The sequence below is a fragment of the Vombatus ursinus genome, unplaced genomic scaffold (genome assembly GCF_900497805.2).
Source record: "Vombatus ursinus unplaced genomic scaffold, bare-nosed wombat genome assembly UNPS02014801.1, whole genome shotgun sequence".
NCBI classification, from domain to species: Eukaryota; Metazoa; Chordata; class Mammalia; order Diprotodontia; family Vombatidae; genus Vombatus; species Vombatus ursinus.
The window spans coordinates 18,816,512-18,839,891 of record NW_020954579.1 but is presented as its reverse complement, the minus strand read 5'-3'; the positions used below and the strand labels follow the sequence as shown (position 1 = coordinate 18,839,891).

The 23,380-nt window shown below is 43.4% G+C and overlaps 1 protein-coding gene across 3 annotated transcripts in view; it reads right to left on the bottom strand.

The window, feature by feature from the left end:
* Positions 1-465: 465 nt before the first annotated feature.
* Positions 466-23,380, bottom strand: part of SLC39A11 (solute carrier family 39 member 11) — a 496,966-nt gene continuing 474,051 nt past the window's right edge. For all 3 annotated transcript variants that reach the window (XM_027873289.1, XM_027873287.1, XM_027873288.1), the window contains exons 8-10: positions 13,241-13,339; positions 3,151-3,309; positions 466-2,570 (exon numbers count right to left, since the gene is read on the bottom strand). In XM_027873289.1, the coding sequence (XP_027729090.1) occupies positions 2,492-2,570; positions 3,151-3,309; positions 13,241-13,339 (337 nt within the window). In that variant the 3' untranslated portion in view covers positions 466-2,491. The remainder of the gene's footprint in view (positions 2,571-3,150; positions 3,310-13,240; positions 13,340-23,380) is intronic.

Genomic DNA, 23,380 nt, shown 5'->3' with positions numbered 1-23,380 from the left:
ATCATTCTGTCTGCCTGAAGCCTTCCAAATAAGGGTCTCTTCCAGGATCTGGCTTGAAATTTACTTCCTTCATGGAGTTTTCCCTGATGGACCTCACCCAATTCTGGTTGCTCTGCCTGTATCCCTTACATGTTTAATTAGTCCATATGCGGCTTTATACCTTCTGTTCTTATATTTTACTGCTGGAAGGGACCTTAGAGGTCATTTGGTTCATTTTACAGATGAGGAGACTGAGGCCCAGGAAAGGGAAATAACTTGTCTAAGGCCACACAGGTAATAAATGGCAGAGCCTTATCAAAATGCTGTTTTGTATTATATGTATGTTCTCATATTTCATTTATGTGCATTTTCTGTCTTCCCAAGTCGACCTGAGCTCCTTCTAACTTGCTTGTCCCATATTCTCGAAGTTAATTAAAAGACAAAAGAAAAGTCATAGAAAGAAGGGCTGAATATGTGACAGGGACCATCTGTTCCAACTCTTAATACCCCCTTTATTGAAATTAATCACAGTTACAAGGTCATGTCCATTGGAAACAGCATTTTGCAGAACTATACACAAAGTAAAAAACAAAACAAAAACAAAAACAAAACACCATCCACCAAACAAATTAATCTTGACCCAACACCCCCTTCCCCTCTCCAACAGGCCTTCAGTTTGGGAGCACAGAAATGGGCCCAGGTTGAGGGCCAGCCTCAGAAGTCTTGCATTTTTACAAAGCAAGGCAGTCTTCTTGGGTTTGGGGGTCAAGGGGCATGGTGTGAGGTTGGCGGTGGTGGGGGTGTGGAGAGAACATTCAGAAACTGTCAACATTACACATGTAAACTTACAAAGTGGGAGCTGCCAATATGATGCCCGGGCACCCAGCTGATGATCTGAATCTCAGCTGAGCCTATCCAAAGTCATCTATGGAACCCATTCCTTTGGCTAAAGACAACCACAGGTCCTTGAGAGAGTAGTCTGGGTCATTTCTCAAACCTTCTTCACCTTACCACCCTCTGGCTGTGGGTGAATCAGACAAGCCCCATCACTCTTTGTCTGAAAACCTTTACCTGTGACGGACAAGACTGGTTTCTGACCTGTTATAACAAGTCATTCTGCAGGTTGGAGATATTTCAAGAGCACAGTCTGTCTAATTGTGTTTTTGGAAACTTGAAAACAAAACAAAAAACCCCAAAACTCTTCCTTCTGTAACAACCCTCATCAAAGCTGGCTTATTCAGTGTAGTGGCTGTAGGGTCAGGGTACAAAATTACCTCCTGGGGCTGATCTAATATGTGTGCGTGGAAGGAACTGGGGAGGAAGTACAGGACAAAATTCCAAAAGGTCTTCCATAGCTGGCTCCAGAGGCCCCCTTATATTGGTCAAATAAAGAATTTGTGTTATAATAGGTTTCCAGTGTCTCCTTGTCCTCATTAATGGAAATGGTCTAAGTAAGCTTCGAAAATTGGGGGTTATGTGGGGATGGCTCAGGGAATCGGCAAACAGCATGGATAGATAAATAAGCTATTGAGACCACAACTCTCTTTGATTAGACTAACAGGTACTGCAGAAGTTGAAAACCAGGCAAGCTACTGTACTGCCCTTTCCATTGCAGACCCCAAATGATTACAGTTTGATCTGTTTTCTTTAACTTCAATAGCTCCTCTTGCTTTTTAAAAAAACAGAATACCCAGTCTATTTTCCCTTGGCTTTATCCCTCTCCCTGATCCCACCTCCCTTAGAAAAGGTGGGGAAGGGTATGTACCAAGGTAGAAAACTTCTTGTTTTGGCCTTAGCAAGTAGGCCATGTTGTCTAAGTGACATTCCAGTTCTGCTCCTGGTTGAATTCAGTATTGGTAGGTGGCATAAAAGCTCTTCAAGGCCCCAGGATCAAAGACGGTGAAGATGTAGAAGGAAGAGACAAAAGGCTACCTGGCATCCCTCTTTTGAGTCCTTAGTATGTGTGTGTGTATGGGAGGGGGTAGGGTGCTCAGAAGCTCACCTCTTGGTTCACAGGGTATCCCATTTCTGAGGTTACCTTCGGGAGTCCCATCCACGCTAGAGGTACAAGTCCGAGGGGATAGGGATGAGATCATGTCCAACAAATGTGAGCAGAACCTTAGGCAAAGAGAAATCTTACACAAGACCGATCTCCTGATGGTAGCCTTTCTGATATGTCACTCACCGCCAACCCCACTGAGCGAAGAATCTGCTTAGTAGCTGAACAAAAATCCAGAATTCCAAGCCATCTTACAATTCCAACAACATCAACATTCCCCTCAAAATAAAAATAACAAGAATCATGTTGTAATTAAGAAGCAATCAGATTAATGACTGGCTATATGGGATGCTAAGATGAATCAGAGAAGGGAAGGAGAACAAGATTTAAAACCCAAATTAAAAAAGTAAAAATAAAAATCCACTTCTGGAGAATTATGTTCCTGGTTCCACTGAAGTCAACTGCCACCTCCTTCCTTGTTCTGTCATGTTTAAAGCTGAAGATTCCTTGGCATTAGCCCAAGCCAACATCCAGTGACATCATCACCACAAATCCCAGGATGGAGGTCCAGGATGCTAGTTTCCCATTACCACTGGGAAGGGAAAGGATCAATTTTGAGAAAGTTTTGAATCGGAAAAGCAATCTTTCCTTTCCCCCCCTCCCACCACTCCAACAGAGCAATTCCTTCCCAAAGGCATGAAGTAGTCTGGACTGGTGTACTCTTTGCAGCCATCCAACCTCTCCCCTTTCCCCCAAATCCCTCAAACCACCACTGGCCTTTTTCTTATTTCTAAATGCTCTTCTTCAAGTTAATTTCACCCCCTTTTCTGCTCTGGCTCCTTTTACTTTGTCCCCATGCCCAATTCTCCCGTGACTTGCCAACAGAAAATGACTAAGTAAAAGACAGTGTATTCCATTTCTCTTTGTCTCACACTTCTGCCTCTCATTAGGTTCACAGCCTGATTTTTCCTAAGCCCTAGGCCTGTGCTTATCTGTATGGCCAATAGCAGCCCCTTGGCCTTTTCCATTTTCTTTTATATCCCAAGTGGCCCCAAGAACACACATAAGATTGAAGCTAGTACAGCAGCATGACAGGGTAGAGAAGAAAGAGAACTGGAATAGAAGTAAGAAGATTCAGAAGAAATGAGTGGAGGACAAGGTAGTTTCCAAACCTGGTCTGGGCTTCAGGAATGATGTCATCAACGACTACATAGACCATGGCACCAGCTGCAAAGGCCAAAGCATAAGGAAGGATGGGCTCAGCTAGGACCACAGAGAAAGCACCAAAGATCCCAGCCACTGGCTCCACCATGCCACTCAACTGGCCGAACCTGTGAGGAGAGAGAGACAAGATCCAGGCTGCTCAGGGTAGAGTGTGGACACCTGGCCCTTCTCTGTGCCACAGAGCCCCACTTGCATCAAGACTTTTGCATTGCCAATTTCCTGTTGCTCCTCTCCTTGGGCAACTGGCCAACACAGAAGGGCTGTGTGGGATCAGTGCATCAGGAAAGGTATACCTAAGAGTAGCTTCAGTTAAGAGGGACACTCTGAATGGACCAAGTCAAGGATCTGGACTCTGAAGGAAAGAAGAAAAAAATCCTCTGCAAAGACAGCTTTATTTCACATCTTCCTCTAAGAAATTAAAAAAAACCACACACTTCATTATGATATTCTCCTTCATTCCCCATGGGTGCTTTGTTATAAAAAACAAAATTTTTAAATGGTTGGAGTTAAATCATTATTCTTTGACAAATACAAAGATTCTAAAGAAATGAGGACCTTTCGAAGTTGACAGAATCAGAAAGCTATATACAACTGTGTAAATAATGACAGCAGCAAAATCCATAAAAAGCCACAGGCACCAAAAGTGTTCAGAGAGGTGAAGGGGCAAATGGGACATTTTGGTAAGTACCTTATTAAAAATATTAACTTTCTACAATCTTTTCTTTAAAAAGTATAAATAATGGAAGCTTTTCAGTTTAGGTACGGTTGTTTACAGTAGAATCTAAGCTCCTTCAGGAGCCAGACACTGTTGATTTTGTACCTGGATCCTCACTGGGGAGCAGAGGACCTTGAATGTCATAGATGCTTGTTTGAATTCACTTTAAAAATTCTTGAATTTTTAATATTTGCATATGTTGATGGTTGCTAAGAAAAAAATAAGGATGTCCATTTTTTTAAAATCTAAAAGATACATTTCATTTTTAGCTTCTCACAGAACCAGTCATTTAAGTACTTTTCCCACTTCAACCCAAGATAGTTCCTTCCCTCCCTCATATCCAAATTTCAGAATGGCCTCAGAAAAGCCTGATTAGGAGCATCCAGTTTATAGGGGCATAAATTTGGAGCTGAAAGGGGATTTCAGAGGTCTAAGGCCCTCATTTTACAGATAAGGAAAGGGAAGCCCAGAGAGGTTAAGTGAGCTTCCTGAGATCACACAGATTAGAAAATCCCCATTTTTGCCTTTTGACTACTGCTCCTGCCTTGCTCTTCCTTCATCCTACAATTTCCCCTTGGTTACAGGCTTCTCCTTTGTGTTTTCTCATAGGTCCCTTTTGGTTCTTTTTGGTACAGATCTGTGATTTCATCACTGGGGGAGAACTCCTGGAGTGGAAATTTCCTCCACTGAGGCAGATAGCTGAATGAGAGAACTGCCTGGGATGCCGAAAAGTTAAGTGGCTTCCCTCGTTCACACAGCCAGCATATGTGGACTTGCATGGAAGTCTTCCTGGCCCCCGCCAGCCTCCTGTCTGCTACCCAACACTACCTGTCTCAAGGGCAGTGAAGGGCGCCATCACGAAGAGAGCCCTGGATCTGGAGTCAGGAACACACAAGTTAAAATCTAGCTGTATGACCTTGGGCAAGTCATTTCACTGCTGTCTGCCTCTCATCTGTAAAATGAGAATGATAATATCACCGAGCTCCTAGAGTTGTTGTGAAGATAAAATAAGATCATATTTACAAAGGGCTTCGCAAACCTTAAAGCACCATATAAACGCCAGTTGGTATTATTGTTGTCTTTCATTCTGGCAAAAGAATTCATCCCCTGGTGGTGCTTAAAAGTGGTGAGCCTCTCTGCCCTTAGCAAGCTGGTCTTTGGACAGCAGACAAAGTCTCAGTTTTAGTCCTTTCCAATCTGTTAGACTCTGCAAGGACCTGTACTTTGCTGACATATCCTTTGAGAACTTGGGGTCATTTCAATGCCACTAGGTGGCTGGCATCTGAGTGGGTGCCCAAATTCCCCTAATCTTGAATTCCTTTTTTATGTGACTATCTCAAGGGACAATGACTATTCCAAGTTGAGCAGAGGTTCCTGGAAATCCCCAACGGTGTCACAACATGTTCTCTGCCTTGTGCTGTGAAGGACACATCTAGGTGGGTATTGCTGCCAGGGCATCGATAACTTACGCCACAGTCTGGGCCTCAGATAAAGTGACACCTCTTGCAGACAGAATGCTGGAAGAGGAGTCAGGAGACCTAGTTTTGTTGCTTCCTAGCTGTGTGCAGCCTCAGTCATCCCATCTGTAAAATGGGAGGGAGTTGCTTTATGAGGGTAAAGGAGGCAGTAGTTTGAGGCTAAAATCTTTTCCTCTCCCCAACTCTGGGGCAGATTTTGGTTACCTGGCTACACGAGCCTATAAGCACTGAGGTGGTGCTGATTTTTACTACAGAGAACACTCCCAGGAAGAGAGTTCTCCCTGCCCTGGCTTTGACCTCTAATTTTTTCTCCATACCCTTGAAACAAAGACCAGCAGCCTTGCTGTCCCATGGTTTACAGAGAGTTCATACCCTTGGCTTTTTCACTTCAAGAAAAAGTAGGTTTGACTTTGAGCCCAGACTAAAGGGAGGGGAAAATGTTGGAGCTCAAGGTCTGAAAACTGACCACAATCCCCAGCTTCCTCCTTTCTTGATGTGGCTTCACTAGTCAGGGATGACTGTCAGTGCTCCCAACTCAACTCTCAACTCAGTTCAACAAGTTAAGTGCCCACCATGTGCCAGTAACTGCAAGATATGGGGAATTTAAAGGCAGAAATGAAAACAGCCCTGCCCTCATGGAGGTTACATTCTACTGGGAGAAAACAATATGCATGCAGGTATTGTTTCCTCTTTCCTTAAAATCACTATCCCCTAAAGCCCACTGAGTGTTCCTGTGGGAAGAGTGCCCTAAAACATCAAACTATCCTTAAAAGGGGGATAGAACTAAGACATATGTGGTCTCACAAAAAAAGCCCTTAGCTAGAAGGTCATGAGACCTGGGCTCTATTCTTATAACCTATAAGACCTCAAGTCAATAAGTATTTGATGTTAGTCAGGTACTATGCTAAGTAAGTGCTGGAGAGACAAAGAAAGTCAAAAACCTCCATCCTTGACCAATAGGAACTCACATTCTAATGGGGGAAGGGGAAGGGAAGCACGTGCAAATTACTAAGTACAACAAAACACATACATGAATGGAAGATAATCTCAGAGGGGAGTGGGAGGCTGGAGCAGAGACTGGGGAAAGCCTCCTATAGTTAGCCAATGAGCATTTAGTAGGGGAAGATGGCAGAGTAGATCAGAAAACTTTTGGCTCTCCAAATTTCCTCCACAGAAAAAGAACATTGCCTCAGAGGGAAGGTAGAACAGCAGAAATAAACAAAAGTCAGGGTAAAGCAGTTGTTCTCCTAAGACAACCTAATTAGGCCCCAGGAAAGACCCGACCTCCAGGGGTGAAGATTTGGCCTGAGTGAAGTGCAAACACCTCCAGACTGACTGCAGAATCAACAAACAACAAGTCCTGGGGGCAGCTGGGGTTGGGAGGCAGCCTCAGCCTTAGACACTCTAATCTCAGCGCTGAGGAGAAGACTGAAGCAACTTCCCCTGTCAAGGGACGCCAAGCACAGCTGTGCTGACCAGATACATCCTGGGCTGTGGCTGCAGGGAGGAGCTAGCATAGACCTGGTGAGTGCGGTACTGAGGGGCAGGGACCTTCCTGGCTGTGGGCACTTGCAGGGGAGCAGAATCTCTGGATTCATTTCTAGGGAAGAGAGGGCAGCTATGGTTTACAGTCACCAGAGGGACAAGATCATTTGCAGGACAGCATTACTGAGGGCTGTAGCTGTGGCTTAGAAATAGAGAGGAGAGCCCAAGGTTGAGCCCCAAGACAGACCTCAGAAGATAACAGTAAGAAGGACCTGAGACTTGGGGCATCATTCTCCATACCTTGGAACTAGAACTTGATCACATTAATAGCTGCTAAAAACAAGACAAAACAAGAAAAAAAATAAAAAAAAAATCAGTAAGTAAAGGAGAAAACCCAACTATAGATAGCTACTATGAGGATAGAGAAGATCTGGGTTCTTGTTCAGAGGAAGATAATGGAGCTAAAAAAGCACTCCTTTTTCAGTGAGAAATGGTCCCAAATTTAAAAAGATGTTTTAGAAGAACTTAAAAAGGACTTTAAAAATCACATAAGCGTGGGGCAGCTAGGTAGCGCAGTGGATAAAGCACTGGCCCTGGAATCAGGAAGACCTGAGTTCAAATCCAGCCTCAGACACTTGATATTTACTAGCTGTGTGACTCTGGGCAAGTCACTTAACTCAACTGCCTCGCTGCCCCCCCCCCAAAAAAAATCAAATAAGAGAGATCAAGGAACAATTAGGAAAAAAAAGTAAGAGCAATCCAAGAAAATTTAAAAAAAAATGTGAAAAGAAAATTATCCAACCTGAGATAGAGAACCAAAAACTTAAGGAAGAAAATAATTCTTGAAAACCAGAACTAGGCAAAAGGAAGCTAACAGCATTCTAAGACACAAACAAATAATAAGACAAAAGCAAAAGAATGAAAAAATAGAAGAGAATGTGAAACATTTCATCAGAAAAACAACTGATTTAAAGAAAAGACTGGGGGGGGGGGCAGCTAGGTGGTGCAGTGGATAGAGCACCAGCCCTGAAGTCAGGAGGACCTGAGTTCAAATCTGGCATCAGACCAAACACTTGACACTTACTAGCTGTGTGACCCTGGGCAAGTCACTTAACTCCAATTGCTTAAAAAAAAAAGGATCGAGGAGAAATAATTTAAGAATAGTCGATCTGCCTTAAAATTATGATAAAAAAAGGAATCTTGATATAATATTAAAAGAGATAATCAAGGAAAATTGACCTGAAATTCTAGAACAAAAAGGCAAAGCTGAAATAGAAAAAATCCACAGATCACCACCTGAAAGAGATCCCAGGAAGAAAACTTATAAGAATATCATAGCCAAGTTTCAAAACTCCCAGGTTAAGGAGAAAATACTGGAAGCAACAAGAAAAAATCAATTTAAGTATCATGGAGCTACAGTAAGTATTACCCAAGATCTAGCATTGAAGGACCAGAGATCTTAGAATACTATGTTTCATACAGCAAAAGAGCTGGGGTTATGGCCAAGGGTAATTTACCTAGCAAAGTTAAGTATAATGCTGAATGAAAAAAAAATGGATAGTTAACAAACTGAAAGATTTTCAGGTATTTGTGACACAACCAGCAGAACTTAAGGGAAAATTTGATATATAACATCCAGGAAAAATATATAGTAAACGTTAAAGAGCAATTATAAGGGACTCAAGAAGGCTAAATTGTTTACTTCTTATATATGAAAACATTATCAGTTCTTTCATGACTGTTATTTCTATTTGGGTAGTTTGAAAGAAAGGCTTGGGCTGAGCTGAGTATGATGGGGCAATGCTAAAAAAAATAAAACTGTGTAGGGAGAGGTAAAAAGGATCAATTATTTCATACAAATGAGGCAAAAATGGGAAAATTGATACAGAAGAACTTGGAAGGGGCAGGGTGCGTAGTACTGAAACCTTACTCTCATTGGGAATGGGTTAGAGAGGGAACAACGTGTGTGTGTGTGTGTGTGTGTGTGTGTGTGTGTGTGTGTGTGTATCTAGAAGGGTATAAAAGTCTTCCAAATTCAGAAAGAAGTAAAAGGGTTAGGGGATAGGTTGGGGGGAAAGAGGCTAAGGAAGGGATTCTTGGAGAAGTGGGAAGGTTATGGAATAGGAGGGCAAGGTACCAGGTAGAAGTAAAGCAGAAGAGTGAGGAGGGACAGGAATAGGGTGAGAAGGATAGTGAGGAAAAATAGGAAGGAAGAAAATATACAAGTAAGTATAGTTTAGAATGTGAAGAGGATGAATTTACCCATAAAATGGAAACTGACAGCAGATTAAAAAACTGAATTCAACAATATGTTGCTTTCAGGAAGTGCTATAAAAATGAGAGATACACACAAATGTAAAATAAAGGTAGAAATCATATGAAAAAATTAGGGGTAGTCACACTTTCAGATAAAGTTAAAGCTAAAATAGATTTAATCAAAAGAGAAAAATAGAGAAACTACACTATGAGTCTGCCACAGTATTCAATATTGTTTTATTAGACTATTTAAAATAACTAGACAGTATAGAATACCTGAGAGTATACCTGCCAAAACAGACAGGAACTATATGAATATAAACATAAAAAACTTTTTCATACAAGTAAAGTTAGATCTAAATAAATGAAGTAATATTTATTGTTCATGGGTAGGTAAAGCCAATATAATTTTTAAAATGACAATTTTACGTAATCTATTTAAGTAATGCCATCCCAATCAAATTACTAAAAAAAAACTTACTGAGTTAGAAAAAATAACAAAATTCATTTAGAAGAACAAAAGGTCAGGAACTTCAAAGAAACCAGGGGAAAAAAAGATGTAAAGGAAGCAGATTCAGTAGTGTCAAACCTTAAACCACAGTATAAAGTGAGAGTATTATTGAAGTGTAAAATGGATAACTTTGATTATTTTAAATTAAAACTTTCTTGTATAAATAAAACCTATGCAGCCAACAATAGAAGGAATGCAGAAAATTGGAGGAAAAAGCTCTCATAGACAATATCTCAGATACAATGTGATTCAGTTGGAATATTGCTGTGGTGTAGGAAATGATGAGCTGGTTGATTTAGAAAAACATGCAAAAACTTGGACCTATGAAAGAAGATGCTATCCACCTTCAGAGAAACAGATGATAAGTGGAATTAAGCATAGTACAGCCTTGCATATGTATATGTGTATGTTTATGGATATCCATGTATATGCTTATGTGTCTATATATGGGTATATGTATATATGTATGTGTATATATGTATGTATGTATCTATCTATCTATATATATCTATGCTTAATTGTAACCTTCTTATGGGGGAGGGAGGGGAAAAATAAAGTAAAAAGTACATAGCAGAGAACAAAAGGAAGGAAAGAAAAGCTGGACAGCTTTGAAAACAATGTGTACTATTTATTTATATCAGTTTTCTTGAAATGGAAATTTATTGTTCTATATTGAATCCTCTCATGTTCTGCAATGTATATGGACTTTTTTTTTCTTTTCTTATTTTGTTCTTAAGTTTAAAATAAATTTAAAAAATAAATTCTAAAAACAAAAAAAAAAAGCATTATTAAATACCTGCTATGCTCCAGGCACTGGGTTAAGTGCTTCAGAAGGTAAGATTTGAGCTGACTTTTGAAGGAATCTAGGAGTTGGAAGTAAAGAAAGAAAGTATTCTGGGTATTAGAATTCCAGTTCAGCCAGTGAAAAAGTACAAAGTCAGGAGATAAGTGTTTAGCATAGCACCTGGCACATAGTGGGTGCTTAATAAAAGCTTGTTGACTGTCATGTTCAAATCACAGAAAGTTTCTACAGGTGTAGCTGGCTTGTAGGATGTCTAGAGGGGGAGACAAGTGTGAGAAAACTGGAAAGATAGGAAATGGCCAAGTGAGAAGGGCTTCAGAGAACCACTGGATAATTTTCTATTTGCTCCTGGAAATACAGTGCTAAGTTTACTGAAGAGGTGTGTGTGTGTGTGTGTGTGTGTGTGTGTGTGTGTGAGACTGTGAGAGACAGAGACAGAGAATGAGAGTCAGATGTCAACTTTAGGAAAATTCATTTTGGCAGAAATCACTTTGTTTTTCTAGGATTTATCTCACTTTTACAGATTATTCCCATCCATAAAACAGGAGCAATACTCCTCCACAAGCAGTGAGGTTGTGAGTAGGCAATGAGCAATAGATTACAAAGCACAGCAAGAAAAATGTGAAAGCTTTTTGCAAATTTTAGGTATGAGATCATTGATTATTGGGATCTTTATGAACTTGACTTACTCTGGAAAGACAAGAACAGTCTTCCATTTTATGACTTCATCGGCATGGGAAGCTCCCATTGAGGGACGAACTTTCACCAGCCTGTGAATTAACAAATAAGGCCTTGGGCATTGCCTGAAGTATGTACAAGTTTAGTGACTAGTTCTGGGCTCACAAAGTGGGTAAGTCTCTGAGGCAGAATCTGCATCTAGGTCTTCTGACTTATGAAGCCCAGAACACTTTCATGACTTTGCAGTGGTCTTCAAATCAAAATGTGCTTCTAATTTAGAAGGTGAGAGATTAGCTGTTTTCTGTTTCCCTTGAGTATAGGCCTTGAAAAGGTTGCTTACTACCTATGTGACCTTGGACAGGTAACTACCCATCTTTGGTCCTCAGTTTCCTTATCTGTAAAATGAGGATGTTGGACTAGATGGTCTCTAAGGTCCCTTTTGATCTAAATCTTATAATGTAGGCCTAAGTTATTGTAGATATAGACATAAGAAAGAATTCCTGATAGTGAGGTTACCAGAAGGTTACAATTTTTTTTTTCTTTCTAGTAGACTCCGTAAATAGGATATAAATCCATTTGGGCACAAGTGGAGGCAAGGAGGTAAGCCGGGTGATTTCTCAATATTCCTTCTAGTCCTTAGAATATGGCATTCACTCTGATCATCCTTGTGTAGCCCTACACCTGGATGGTGTTGCTATGGAGATTAAAGAATCTACCAGTTGGTGATGGGCTTTGGAATGTAGCTTTCTGGGACTGTTTTTTAGAGGCTTTGGAGAGAGAGAAGCTGGAAGATGGAAAAAGCAGACTTCTTGGTAATCTGACCAAGAGGAAGAAAGTGCAGGCACAGGGAAGTGGGCACACAACCTCTGCTGGCTCACTTCCCTGGCCCTTCCTCTGTGATCTGGTGAGTTCTAGGTACAGACAGTGGAACCTGACTAGAAGCTGAGAATGAATCTTCCCACTCACCCCGAGGAGTGTGTGTAATCAGACTATAGGGCAGCCAGAACTTTGAGTTCCCCTTCATCAATCTGTCAAAGACAAAGACTCAGAGCTCATCTCTCTATTAAGCTGGTGGAAGATTTCTTCTCCCTTTGGAAGACTGATAAACTCAGGACAACAGCTGAGTTCTGCATTACCAGCTGGTAGCATGGGCTTTCTTCTTTCTATTCAAATAAATCATTCTCCTCATTGGTCATGGCCATTTCATGCTATCCTCACTCCCCAACACACCCCTTTTACTTAAAAGAAAATTTGGTAGCTGCTATATCCTTGTCTGGTCATCAGTGGTGGCACAGGTAGAGATTAGGGGAGAGGTTCTGATCTCTGGAGATGAGGAGGAGATACTTCCCAGTTTCAGCAAGCTAAGGGAGGAGGGGAGGAGGAGCAGGGGGTAGGGTAGGGTAGGGTAGGGTAGGGTAGGGTAGGGTTGGGGTTAGAGTTGGGGTTGATTCCATTTGAAAGTACCAAATGCATTTATGGTTGGGAGAACCTTGAACTCACACCCGTGGGCAAGTGCAAGTTTTTATAATCAGGGGAGTCTATAAACAGAGAAAGAATAATAACACACATCCACATCCACATCCACACACACACAAATACCTGAAACAGATAAGCCTGGAAGCAAAAGGGAGCCAATAGTGAAAGGGCAACTGTGCTACCCATGGGGCACCTACCTACTAAACCTCCAGCTGTAGGGGAAACATTCCTTAAATACCTCACATGCCTTACAGGTGAGGGGGACCTAAGCTTCCAGCTGGGGTTCCAGCATTCAACCCCTCTCCAGTCTGCCATTTCATCCAGCTTACTGGGGGGAGGGGGAGGGGGAGAGACATTTTAAAGGGAAACACACATCCCTTTGAAACCCTAGAGTGGGGACCTTCCCCGTTCAAAGTGATAAACATACCATTTCCCAGTCTCAAGCAGCAGGAGGTGCAGAACATGGGGGTGGGTTGGAGGGTACAGAACAGAAGAGAAGAAGAAGAAGGTTCATGCTTCCACATGAGAAGATGCTCTTGGGTTATTCACACCCTGAATACTGATCCAAATCAGTGATTGCTGATTTGATCCAGTTCCACAGCAGACATAGTCCCTATCCTTTGGGGGTGGACATTACCAGAAGGCTCTCCAGGTTGAGAATCCAGCACCACGAAGTGGAAGGCTGACAGCCAGGCCCTCAGGGAAATTCTGGATCCCAATTCCAACAGCTAGATTCCTAAAAGACCAAAAAAAACACACAATGTTTGTGGTGAGGGACCATGATCCTCAGGAAGAGCCACCTCAAATGGATTATGAAGACAAATATTGCTGGCAAAAATCCACATGGGACCTCACAGGTATCCCTTACCTGCTCAGAGATGAAGCTTATTGTCTACATTGGTGGTGGTCACAAGGGTGGAGGAGGGTTGGCACTCTTTTCTCATATACAAAATACTTAACTATAGGCTACTTTAAGAAAAGCATAGTGTTCAGAAGGAGGAAGGTGATCAGCCCATTATAATATGCCCTAGTCAGACCAACCAATCAAATCAATAAACGTTTATTAGGTGCCTGCTGTTTGTCAGGGCTAAGCATATTATGTTTCATTCTGAGTGTCACATTTTAGAAAGCCTACGGACAAACTGGAGTACCTTCAGGGAACAAAATGGAACTGAAATCATGTTGTTCCAGGACCATTTGAAGGAACCAGGGGAGCCTCAGAGATTTTCTTATCCAAATCCTTCATGCTCAAGGCCATCACTGGCAGAACTAGACCTCAAACCCGGGTCTGCTCACTCCAAACCATGTGTTCTTTTCTCTTTATGTGCTTCCTTCTTACCGCACTAGTCCAAAGAACACTTTGAGAGGACATGACAGCCGTCTTCAAGCATTAGACATTTCTACCCTGTAAAAGAAGGATCAGACCCACTTTACTTGGCTCCAGAGGACAGCCCCTAGCAATAATGGGTGACATTACAGGGAGAAGAATTAATTTTTTTTTTTTTGGTGAGGCAATTGGGGTTAAATGACTTGCCCAGGGTCACACAGCTAGTAAGTGTTAAGTGTTTGAGGCTGGATTTGAACTCAGGTCCTCCTGACTCCAAGACCAGAGCTCTATTCACTGTGCAACCTAGTTGCCCCTGAGAAGAATTAATTTTGACTGTTAGAAAAAAAGATGCTTAAATATGGAAAGGACTGCTTCCCTCCCCACACACCTTTTCCATAGTTGGATGCTCTTAATTAAGAGAACGAATGACTGCTAGACATGTGGTAAAAGGCATTCCTACATAGGTGTGTACTGGATTAGATGTCTTTTTAAGTCATGTTCAACTCTCAAAGGATGTGCCATGGCACATGAGTGTGCTATAGATTTTGCTAGGCATGCCATAAAAATTTGGATGTTATATTGTTGTAGATAAAAGAAAATTTATTGATAATTTTATTTAATATAAATTTTACTTGGCCCATGTGATAAATACATTAACCAATCAATCAACAAGCATTTTTAAATTTACTGTGTGTCAAACACCTTGTTAAGCACCAGAAAAAAAGAAAAAGCAAAACCAGTCCCTGCCTTAAAGGAATTTACATTCAAATGGAGGAGGCAAGACTATAAATAAGTGTGGTTGGGGGTGAGGGTGGGAGTTGTTCAGCATTGATAGGATGGGTAGAGTAATAAGGAATACTGTATTGGAATACTGTAACATGGAGAAAAAGTCCATCGTCAGTAGATGGGAGAGGCTGGAAAAGGGAAACAGGTGACTGGAGAGAACTGGGTGGATTCAAGAAGTAAAATTGTGGAGGTAGAACGAATGAGGGTTGACAACCGACTGTATGTGGGAGTGGGCTGAGCCAGAAGGCAGAATCAGTGAGGACGCTGAGGTTTTGAACCTCCGTGATTTAGGAGGAAGATGGCACCAGCAATAAAAATAAGGAAGTTGAGATGGTGGGGAGGAGCAGGTTTTAGGAGGAAAATGCTAGTGAGTTTAGTTTGGGACGTGTTTAATTTGGAGTCCCAAAGGGAAATCTGGGCAAAGATGTCCAGCGGGTCTTGGGGAGAATATGGAGCTGCATATAGAGATCTGAGAATCAGCTGCACAGACAAGACAAGGGAATAGATAAGATAGCCAAGGGAGAGATTTGGTCAAAAGAAAAGAGTGGAGGAAATATCCTAGGGGTCACCCACGCTTATCATGCAGGAGGTGGAGAGGGAAAAGGAGGAATCAGATACGTGGGAGGAGTAAGATTATCACCAAGGAGGGTGTAGTCAAACCTTATCCCAGAAACGCCCAGGAGGGTAGGAACTGGGAAGTAAAAAAATAAAGGCCATCGGTTTTGGCAATTAAGAGGTAACCACAGACACTTTGGAGAGAGATGTTTTAGGAAACAGTGAGGAAACTAGCCGGATTTTAGGAAATCAAGTGGATCGAGTTTAGGAAATAAAAGCAGTGGGAAAAAAAATGTGGTATAATAACTTAAAGAGGGAGACAAGGTCAAGGAACCTTCTTCCCGCTCTACTTTCATCCTTCCTTCTTCCCTCCTTCCCTCTCTCCTTTCTCCTCTTTTATTACCTTCCTTCCTTCCTCTCTTTCTTTTTTCTTTCATAATGGAAGGAGTCAGGAGAAAGGTAAGGATGAAAGATATGAGGATGAAGATGAAAAAGAAGGAATAAATATCTAAAATCTTATCATTATGGAGATCCTCTCAGCTAGGACTCCCTCCACTGTGCCACGGGAAAATGGCAATATTCTTTATTGATAGGAGACACTGGCTCAGAGATGTTGCCCCAGGTCACACAGCCAATCAGAGTTGGACCCTCTTATTTCAAGAATCTAGCTCTGAGTCTGCTTGTATGAACTGACTACAAGCATCTACAAGGCAGGCTCTATGAGCATCTTTTCCACAGCCTGTCTGGGACTCACCAGGACAACTAGCAGCACAGAAACCCCATTCTTCCATCCCCAGCCTTGTTATCTCTGGCAAAACTCTATACATAACTCTGCCCTGCCCTGAGCAAGTCCAGTGTGTTTTCAAACCTAACTAGGTGGCACTCCCTTTGAGTGCTGCTGTGCCAGGTAAGGTCTCTTTCCAGAGGGCCCTACCTTCCAGTGTTGGGGCTGGGCTGAAGCTGTACCCCATCTGCCCTGGTTCATCTACTGCTATGTATAACACTCTTGAGCTTTCTACCTGTGGGGGTATCCTATCTCTCCAAGGAGACTCTTAAATTTTTCAAGGGCTAAAGTCACACATTTCTTCTTTCCTTTCCTCTGTCCTCTATTTTTTCTTCTTTTTTTACTACCACCTCCCCCTTCCATCTCACCTTTACTCCCAAGGCCTCATGTAAGGTCCTAGCACCCAGCTATGCCCAATGAATGTTTCATTGTCCTGCTAAATATGGATCTGTTGTATATTAACTAGATGGTAAGTAACTCGACATGTCATCATATCCCAAAGTCCTGTCCATTTCATCAAATCTGTTTGGGGCCATGATTCAGAGCCACTGATGAGGGTACAGACAGTTACCTCATCATCTTTTCCCCTCTGCCTCTCTTTCTCCCCCTACTCACTATATACTTCAGAAGAGAGAAGGAAAACACCCACCTGGCATTAGGACAGCTAGGTGGTACAGTGGATAGAGTACACAGGCTGGAGTCAGGAAAATCCAAGTTCACGTACTAGCTGTGTGGCCCTGGGCAAGTCACTTACTGCCTGCCTCAGTCTCCCCATCTATAAAACGGGACATTAATAATACTACATATTTCACAGAATTGTTAGAAGGATCAAATGAGACAGTATGTGAAAAGAGCTTTATAAACCTCACAGATACAGAAAAAAAAAATAATACTTGAGTGCTGTTACAGAGGGTGCAGAATCTGGGAGTGGTCAGAATCCAGCCAGGGTAACAAGCCTTGAACAGGGTCTTGAAAAGGTTGGGGAATGGATTGCCAGGGAGGGTGGCTGGAGAATGCCAGGTGAAGGGATAAACAGGTGGTACTGGGGCTGGAGCAGAGGTAGAAGCATGAACAGAGCCTCAGCTTGCCTGTACACAGCCCAGCCTAGGCTCCCAGACACCCTCCCCACATTCCAGCTGCTTCCCTTTGCTGGCAGCTCTTAAGTCAGCTGTGTGTACGACCTGCCAGGATCTCAGAGCAAGCAGGGCCAGAGAGCTATCTTCTCCTCGGTTATTTCACTGAGGGAGGCAGTGGGAGGGAGTGGAGGTTTTTCCCAACAGGGATAGCGATGAAAATCCAAAACGGTATTGAAAAGCAAGGGAAAAAAACATCCCTTTTAGGACACAGTGAAGCTGCTGTCTCTGTGTTGTTTTTTCCTTCCCAAGCAGCAGCACAAAGACACTATTACTAGTCTGGAGCACTACAAATTAATGGGAGGCAGAGGCAAGCATGAATGAAGGGGTTCTTTAAGAAAAACCACCAGCTCCCCCCTCCTCTCCCCCACCCCCCCAGCGTTGGCCCCAGTGACAAGCCAGGCCCCACCGTGACCCTTCACCCCCTGGCCTGGCTTGCAATAACAAGGAGATCCTGTGAGAAATGCCAGGAAGGGGCCAGCAGGATAGAAAGAGCTGGGGAGGAAGGAGAGAGGGCAGCAGGGAAGAAGGGAAAGGAGGGGATGGAGGGGAGGAGGAGAGAGAGAATGGTGGGAGGAGGAGGGGCAGAAGGCAGAATGGTTTTGGCTGTTTTGGAAGCTTTGGAGCAAGTAAAATGCGTCAGGAGGCAAGGGCATCCTAGGGGAGGTCACCTAGGTGTTCGAGAACAAGTTCTTATCTCTGTGGAGCCATTAGATTTGGCCCAGAAGGAATACACCTTCCTTTTATTCCCTCAGGACTGACTGAAAGGAAAGAACATACTCCAGAGGACCCCTCCACTCCGCCACCGAAGGGCGTGCTAGATAAACCCAGGGCCTTCTTTCTGGTGACTTTCCACCCAGGCCCAATTATGTTCCCTCATAAAAGAGGGATAGAGGCAGGGGGAAGGGGAAGAATGTGGACAGACAGATACTCTCCCAAATCATGTAACCCAAAACATCCTCCCCATTTGTTCTATATGCCTTTTCCCTTTTTGTTTTATTGGAGGGAAGGCAATACCATTAGACTAACCTTCCTAATTATGTAGGCAATTAAAAATTAATTTATTTGTCCCAGGAACATAATGTAACACCAGTTTCCTGGGGAGGTGGGGGGTTGGGGGGTGAGGCAGAGTATGGCATTCTAGGTGGCAGAAGAAAGAAGCACGTGAGGGATGAACAACATGGGAAATGGAAATGGAACATGGAAAATCAAGTCGATATTTTTAAAGACCCAATTTATACTTCAGACTGGCTAACTCAGGGGTCCCACTCTGGAAACTCTTCCATATGGAACCCTTCTATCTCAGCTCCTTTCCAATACAGTCCCCCATCACCCCTTTCCCTCTAAGATCCCATCGGACCTCAGGTCCCCTTGGGCAGCTCATTTCTTGAGTTGCCCCATTCAGGGACCCTGGGAGCTAGAAGACAGAGGTACAGGGGAGGGAGGGTGTCTCTCTCTTTCTTTAAAGGGACAAGGGACAGCAATAGACAATTTGCTCCCTGTCTGGGGGAAGGACACAAAGGAACAATTCAGGCTGTTTAGTACCAGGCAGCAGCAGCAACTTAAGTCGGGGGGAGATGAGGGAGTGAAGACCGAGGGAAGGGCATAGGTTTACTCACAAATATTGACTCTGAGAGCCTCCATTGGCAACGAAGCTCTAACAGACAGAGAAGCCAGAGTCAGTAAGCTGTGATGTGCCAAGGAGAGATGAATAGGAAAAATGGTTCCCATTCATGGGAACTAGCTATCCAAATTAGTTCCAGGTATGGAACTGGCAGACTCAGGGTGAGTGGGTCTGAACTGTGGGGTCTGGCTCTATGGTTTTGCTTCCCAACACTGACAGGCACTGTGGTGTCATGGAGAGTGGGCTGAATTGGGAGTCTAGAAGACCTGGGTTCCAGTCTAGGTTCTGAAACTTACAAACTGTGTGACTTTGGGGAAGTCATTTGCCCTCACTCAGCCTCAGTTTTCTCACTCATAAAAAAAGGGAGGGAGGATCTCCAGTCTTGGAGTTTAGTGTCAGACAGACAGCTCAGGCTTTTCCCTACTGTTTGTCTATACAAGAGGTGGGGAACCTTTGGCCTCAAGGCCACATGTGGCCCTCTAGGTCCTCAAGTATGACCTTTTGACTGACTTCAAACTTCATAGAACAAATACCCTTAATAAAAGAATTTGTTCTGTAAAACTGTTTTTTTTTTTCCCTGTAATTTGTTCTGTAAAACGAGGCCATGTGTGATCTTGAGGCCGCAGGTTCCCCACACCTGTTCTATACTAAGACCCACTTTAGACTGTGCTGATTTTTTTTCCTGATATGAAATGATTTTGTCTGTTCCTTCTCAGAAATACTGTTAACCCAAACATACAGGGCCTTGCAAAGGGGAAAAAAACTGCATCCACAGGTCTAAATTTCTCTCTCCTTTTACTTTAAGAGGTCTGTAAGATCGAAGCATACTAGTTTTACCTTTTTTTTCTTTCTTGTGGTTTTTTCCCTTTTGTTCTGATTCTTCTTTCACAACATGACTAATGGGGAAATATGATTGATATGATTGTACATGTATGGTCTATATCGGATTGCTTGCTGTCTTGGAGAGGAGGGAGGGGGACGAAAAATTTGGAACTCAAAATCTTATAGGAGTGAATGCTGAAAACTATTTTTACATGTAATTGGAAAAAATAAAATATTATTTACAAAAGTAAATAGAAAAAAAAAAGGTACTGGCTCATCACTTTCTTAGGATTTAGAACTGGAAGGGACCCAAGACATCAGCTAGTCAGGGGGACCTTAATCTTGGTGGGAAGGGGAGGGCTGTGAATTTTTTTCCAAAAATAACTGTATTTCAGTGTAATTGGTTTCCTCTGTAATCCTATTTATTTTATTTTATATGTAACCTTGCTTTGAGTTCACTCAATTTGTTCGTGTGGAGCCTGTTCTATCTATCCCTGACCCTACATCCTAGTAGTGTAGCCTTCTGTAATTGGCTGCCTTTGTCTTTCCGCCATCTTTTCTGCCATGCTCCTAGCTGCTGTGCCCATCTTGGACGCCATAAACATGAACTGACTTGCTCTCCTTTTTTCATCCCAGCTCCAAGAAATGGGCCTGGAGTTTATTTCTGTTCTGTCTTGTTTGTCCTCAATTTCAGGTGCCGGAGGTGATTTTCATTGGAAAGAGTTCGAGCCATGGCAACCTTGGAGCCAGGATTACAGGTGGGGTGATGCAGCCAGCTAGGCCAGCATGGAAGTCCTGAGAAGCCAGGGTGCCTAGGTGGGTTTTGGGTTTGGAATGGGGACTGTGTTTTTGGCAAACCAAGTTAAGCTGTCAACCTAATTCCCTTCTCCTCCCCAGAGACTGAAGTGGTAAAGTGGGAAAGGGGGGATTACCAACCCATGTGTTGGTGGGTGGGGAGAAGTATGGTTGTACATTTGTGATTAATTTTTGAAGTAAATATTCCTCTTTGTAAAAAGCTTCACTGTTATATCTACATGTAAAAACATCATTCTGAGAATTGGTCCACAGGCTTCACCAGGCTGCCGAAGGGCACACACAGAAAAGTTAAGAAGTCCAACTCCTCATTTTATAGCTAAGGAAATGGAAGCCCAGAGATAGTGACTTGCCCAGAGTCACCTAAGTAGTAATAACAGTGCCAACATTTGAACTGAGGTCTTCTGCCGGACCTCCAGAACTACTCCTGCTTTGGCCAAGAGATTTTTCTCCATAGCTATTGCATCTGTGGAAGGTCCTCCTGTGCATAGAAACTGAAGTCCATAAGAGGTTTATTCACATTAATGCATCAAATTAGAGTTCTCCTCTACCTGAGAAAACACTGGGGAAAATGGAGCCTACTCTGTTTTTCTATTTCATCTTCCATATCAGGCACAGGATAGCCACCGCTGCAACAGCCTTTATTCAACAAATTATGCACATTCCTCTGATGCCCACAGAACAGTGTCTACCAGTGACAACCTAGAACAGAACAGGGCAAAAGCAGAGCTTGGTGTCCAGTGGGATCTGCTCTATGGCCCCTTCCAAACAAAAGACGAAACATCTCAAAGGCCACTGGGGTATAAAATACCCCAATACCCTCTTGGACAGCCCCACCTGTGGATGGCAGGGCACATCAACGACAAGTGCCACTGATTCACAGCCAGATGTGTGGACTGCTGTTTTCAGAAAACCAAAGAGGCTAAATCTCATAGGAGCTCTTCCCCAGGCTAAGCATAGGATTTTGTTTCAATGATCATCATTTGTTCACATCCTCAGGAGGCAGGGGCTGAGAGCTGACCAAGCAGTGTAGTACAGAGAGATTTCCAAAGGATTCATTTCTCAGATTTCTAGATTGAAACCCTTCATTTAAGAGAGAACCCCTCCTGCTCAAGTAGGAGAAATACTTTTGGGAGGCCTGGGCATTTGTGGAGGGTCTAAAAGGAATCTGCACCTCTTCCAGTAACAACTGGCAGAAGGAACCAGCTTTTTACTCATTATTGCTCTGCCAGACAGGACCAGAGGAATCTTCCGGTGGGAAGAGCCCTCCCAAAGCCATCAGGTCCAATGGGTGTCGCCTTCTCCCAAGCAGAACCACACCACCTTGAAAAGAAAACACTGGTGTCTGTATTCCACCAGAAAAGAGCTACAGCCCTTGACAGCAAATGTGTTCAGGGCAGTTCTAATTTAATTCAATTAAACAAGCATTTATTAAATGCTAGGCAGTGGGGAAACAGACAAAACTAAAACAATCCCTGTCCTTGAAGAGTTTACATTCTGGGGTTGGGAAGCATGTACATACACACACACACACACACACACACACACACACACATACACACACACACAAATGACTGATGTAACATGCAAAATAAATACAGTATATTTGGGGGGGCAAGGAGGCATTAGTAACTGGGGGTGGGGTTGGTCTTGGGAAAGATCTCTGGGAAAAGGTGCTTAAACCGAACCTGCAAGAGAGATAGGGGTTCCAAAGGGCAGGCTGTGCATGGCACCCTGAGGCTGATAAGTAGGGGTGCTGTCAGACTCTGCTAGGCAGAGAGAACCAGGAAGGAGACTGGGAAAAAGGTCTTGGAAAAAGCCATCCATTGACCCAACCAAAAGGAGAAACCATTGAATTGGGGTTGCTTCAATGGGGCTTTGTGAGGATCCAGAGCCTCAAATTTTAAGGGCAGGTTGTTAAAAATGATTTTGGATTTCATTTATCTTATTACTAGTGTCCCCTTTCCAGCCAAAGAGTTGGTTCCCAGATCTCTTGGCCCCTAAAGCATCAATGGGGGGGGGGGGGGAGGGGGGGGGAGGGAGGGAGGGAGAGAGAGAGGGGGGGGGAGGGGGGGGGGGGGAGGGGGGGGGAGGAGAGGAGGAGTGGGGGGAGGGTGATATGGACACCTCTGTGCTTTTTCAAGGTCAAGAACAGAAAGCTTCCTTGAAGTCCAAAGTCTTGTTCTGAAGGGTCTATTCTCTGGCAAGCTGATTTTGAAAACAGAGCTACATATTACTAACAAGTCCCTTTTCACTTGGCTTTCAGTTCCTCCTCCCAGTGTACAATGTGCATGTGTATTCTTGCGTGGCAGGCCCTTACATACTGTTTTGATTGTTATCGCCTTGCCATGAAAGGCCTGATTGTTCAGCCTCCCGATGACATCACTGGCTTCCCACTCAGGCTGTCTGTTAGGTGTTTGATCAGCTTGCAGGTGGGAAGAGGACTGGTGCTAACCGCAGGGGCCTGACACCCGCCCTACCTGTTAAATGGAGTTGGCTTAGCACGCAAAGGATTTTCTCTCTCTCTCTCCCTCTCAGCCCTGGGTTGTCACACCTCAGGCCAACTGAGATGGGAAGAGGAGATAAACCTCATATGCACTCCCTTAGGGTCAAAAACCCTCTCCAGTGCAGAGCAGGTGCTTTGCCAGGAGGTCAAGCCATAAGGAATGTGCTCAGGACCACAGGCCCCTGCAGCGTCCCCCCCCACTGGAAAAAAAGTGCAAATGATATTTCTTCTCAGACCCCTGGATTGCCACTCTTTCCTGGGGCAGGTTTCCTAAATGCCCTCACAAGCTGTGACTCAGGAGATATTTGATAGAGGGAGTATCATCAAAGATTTGGGTCCTGACTTTCCCTCTTTCCTCACTCTTATGTGGAGGGTTGGCCTCATACGGGGTGTCCCAAAAGTCTTAATGCAGTGGAAGTTTTAATAG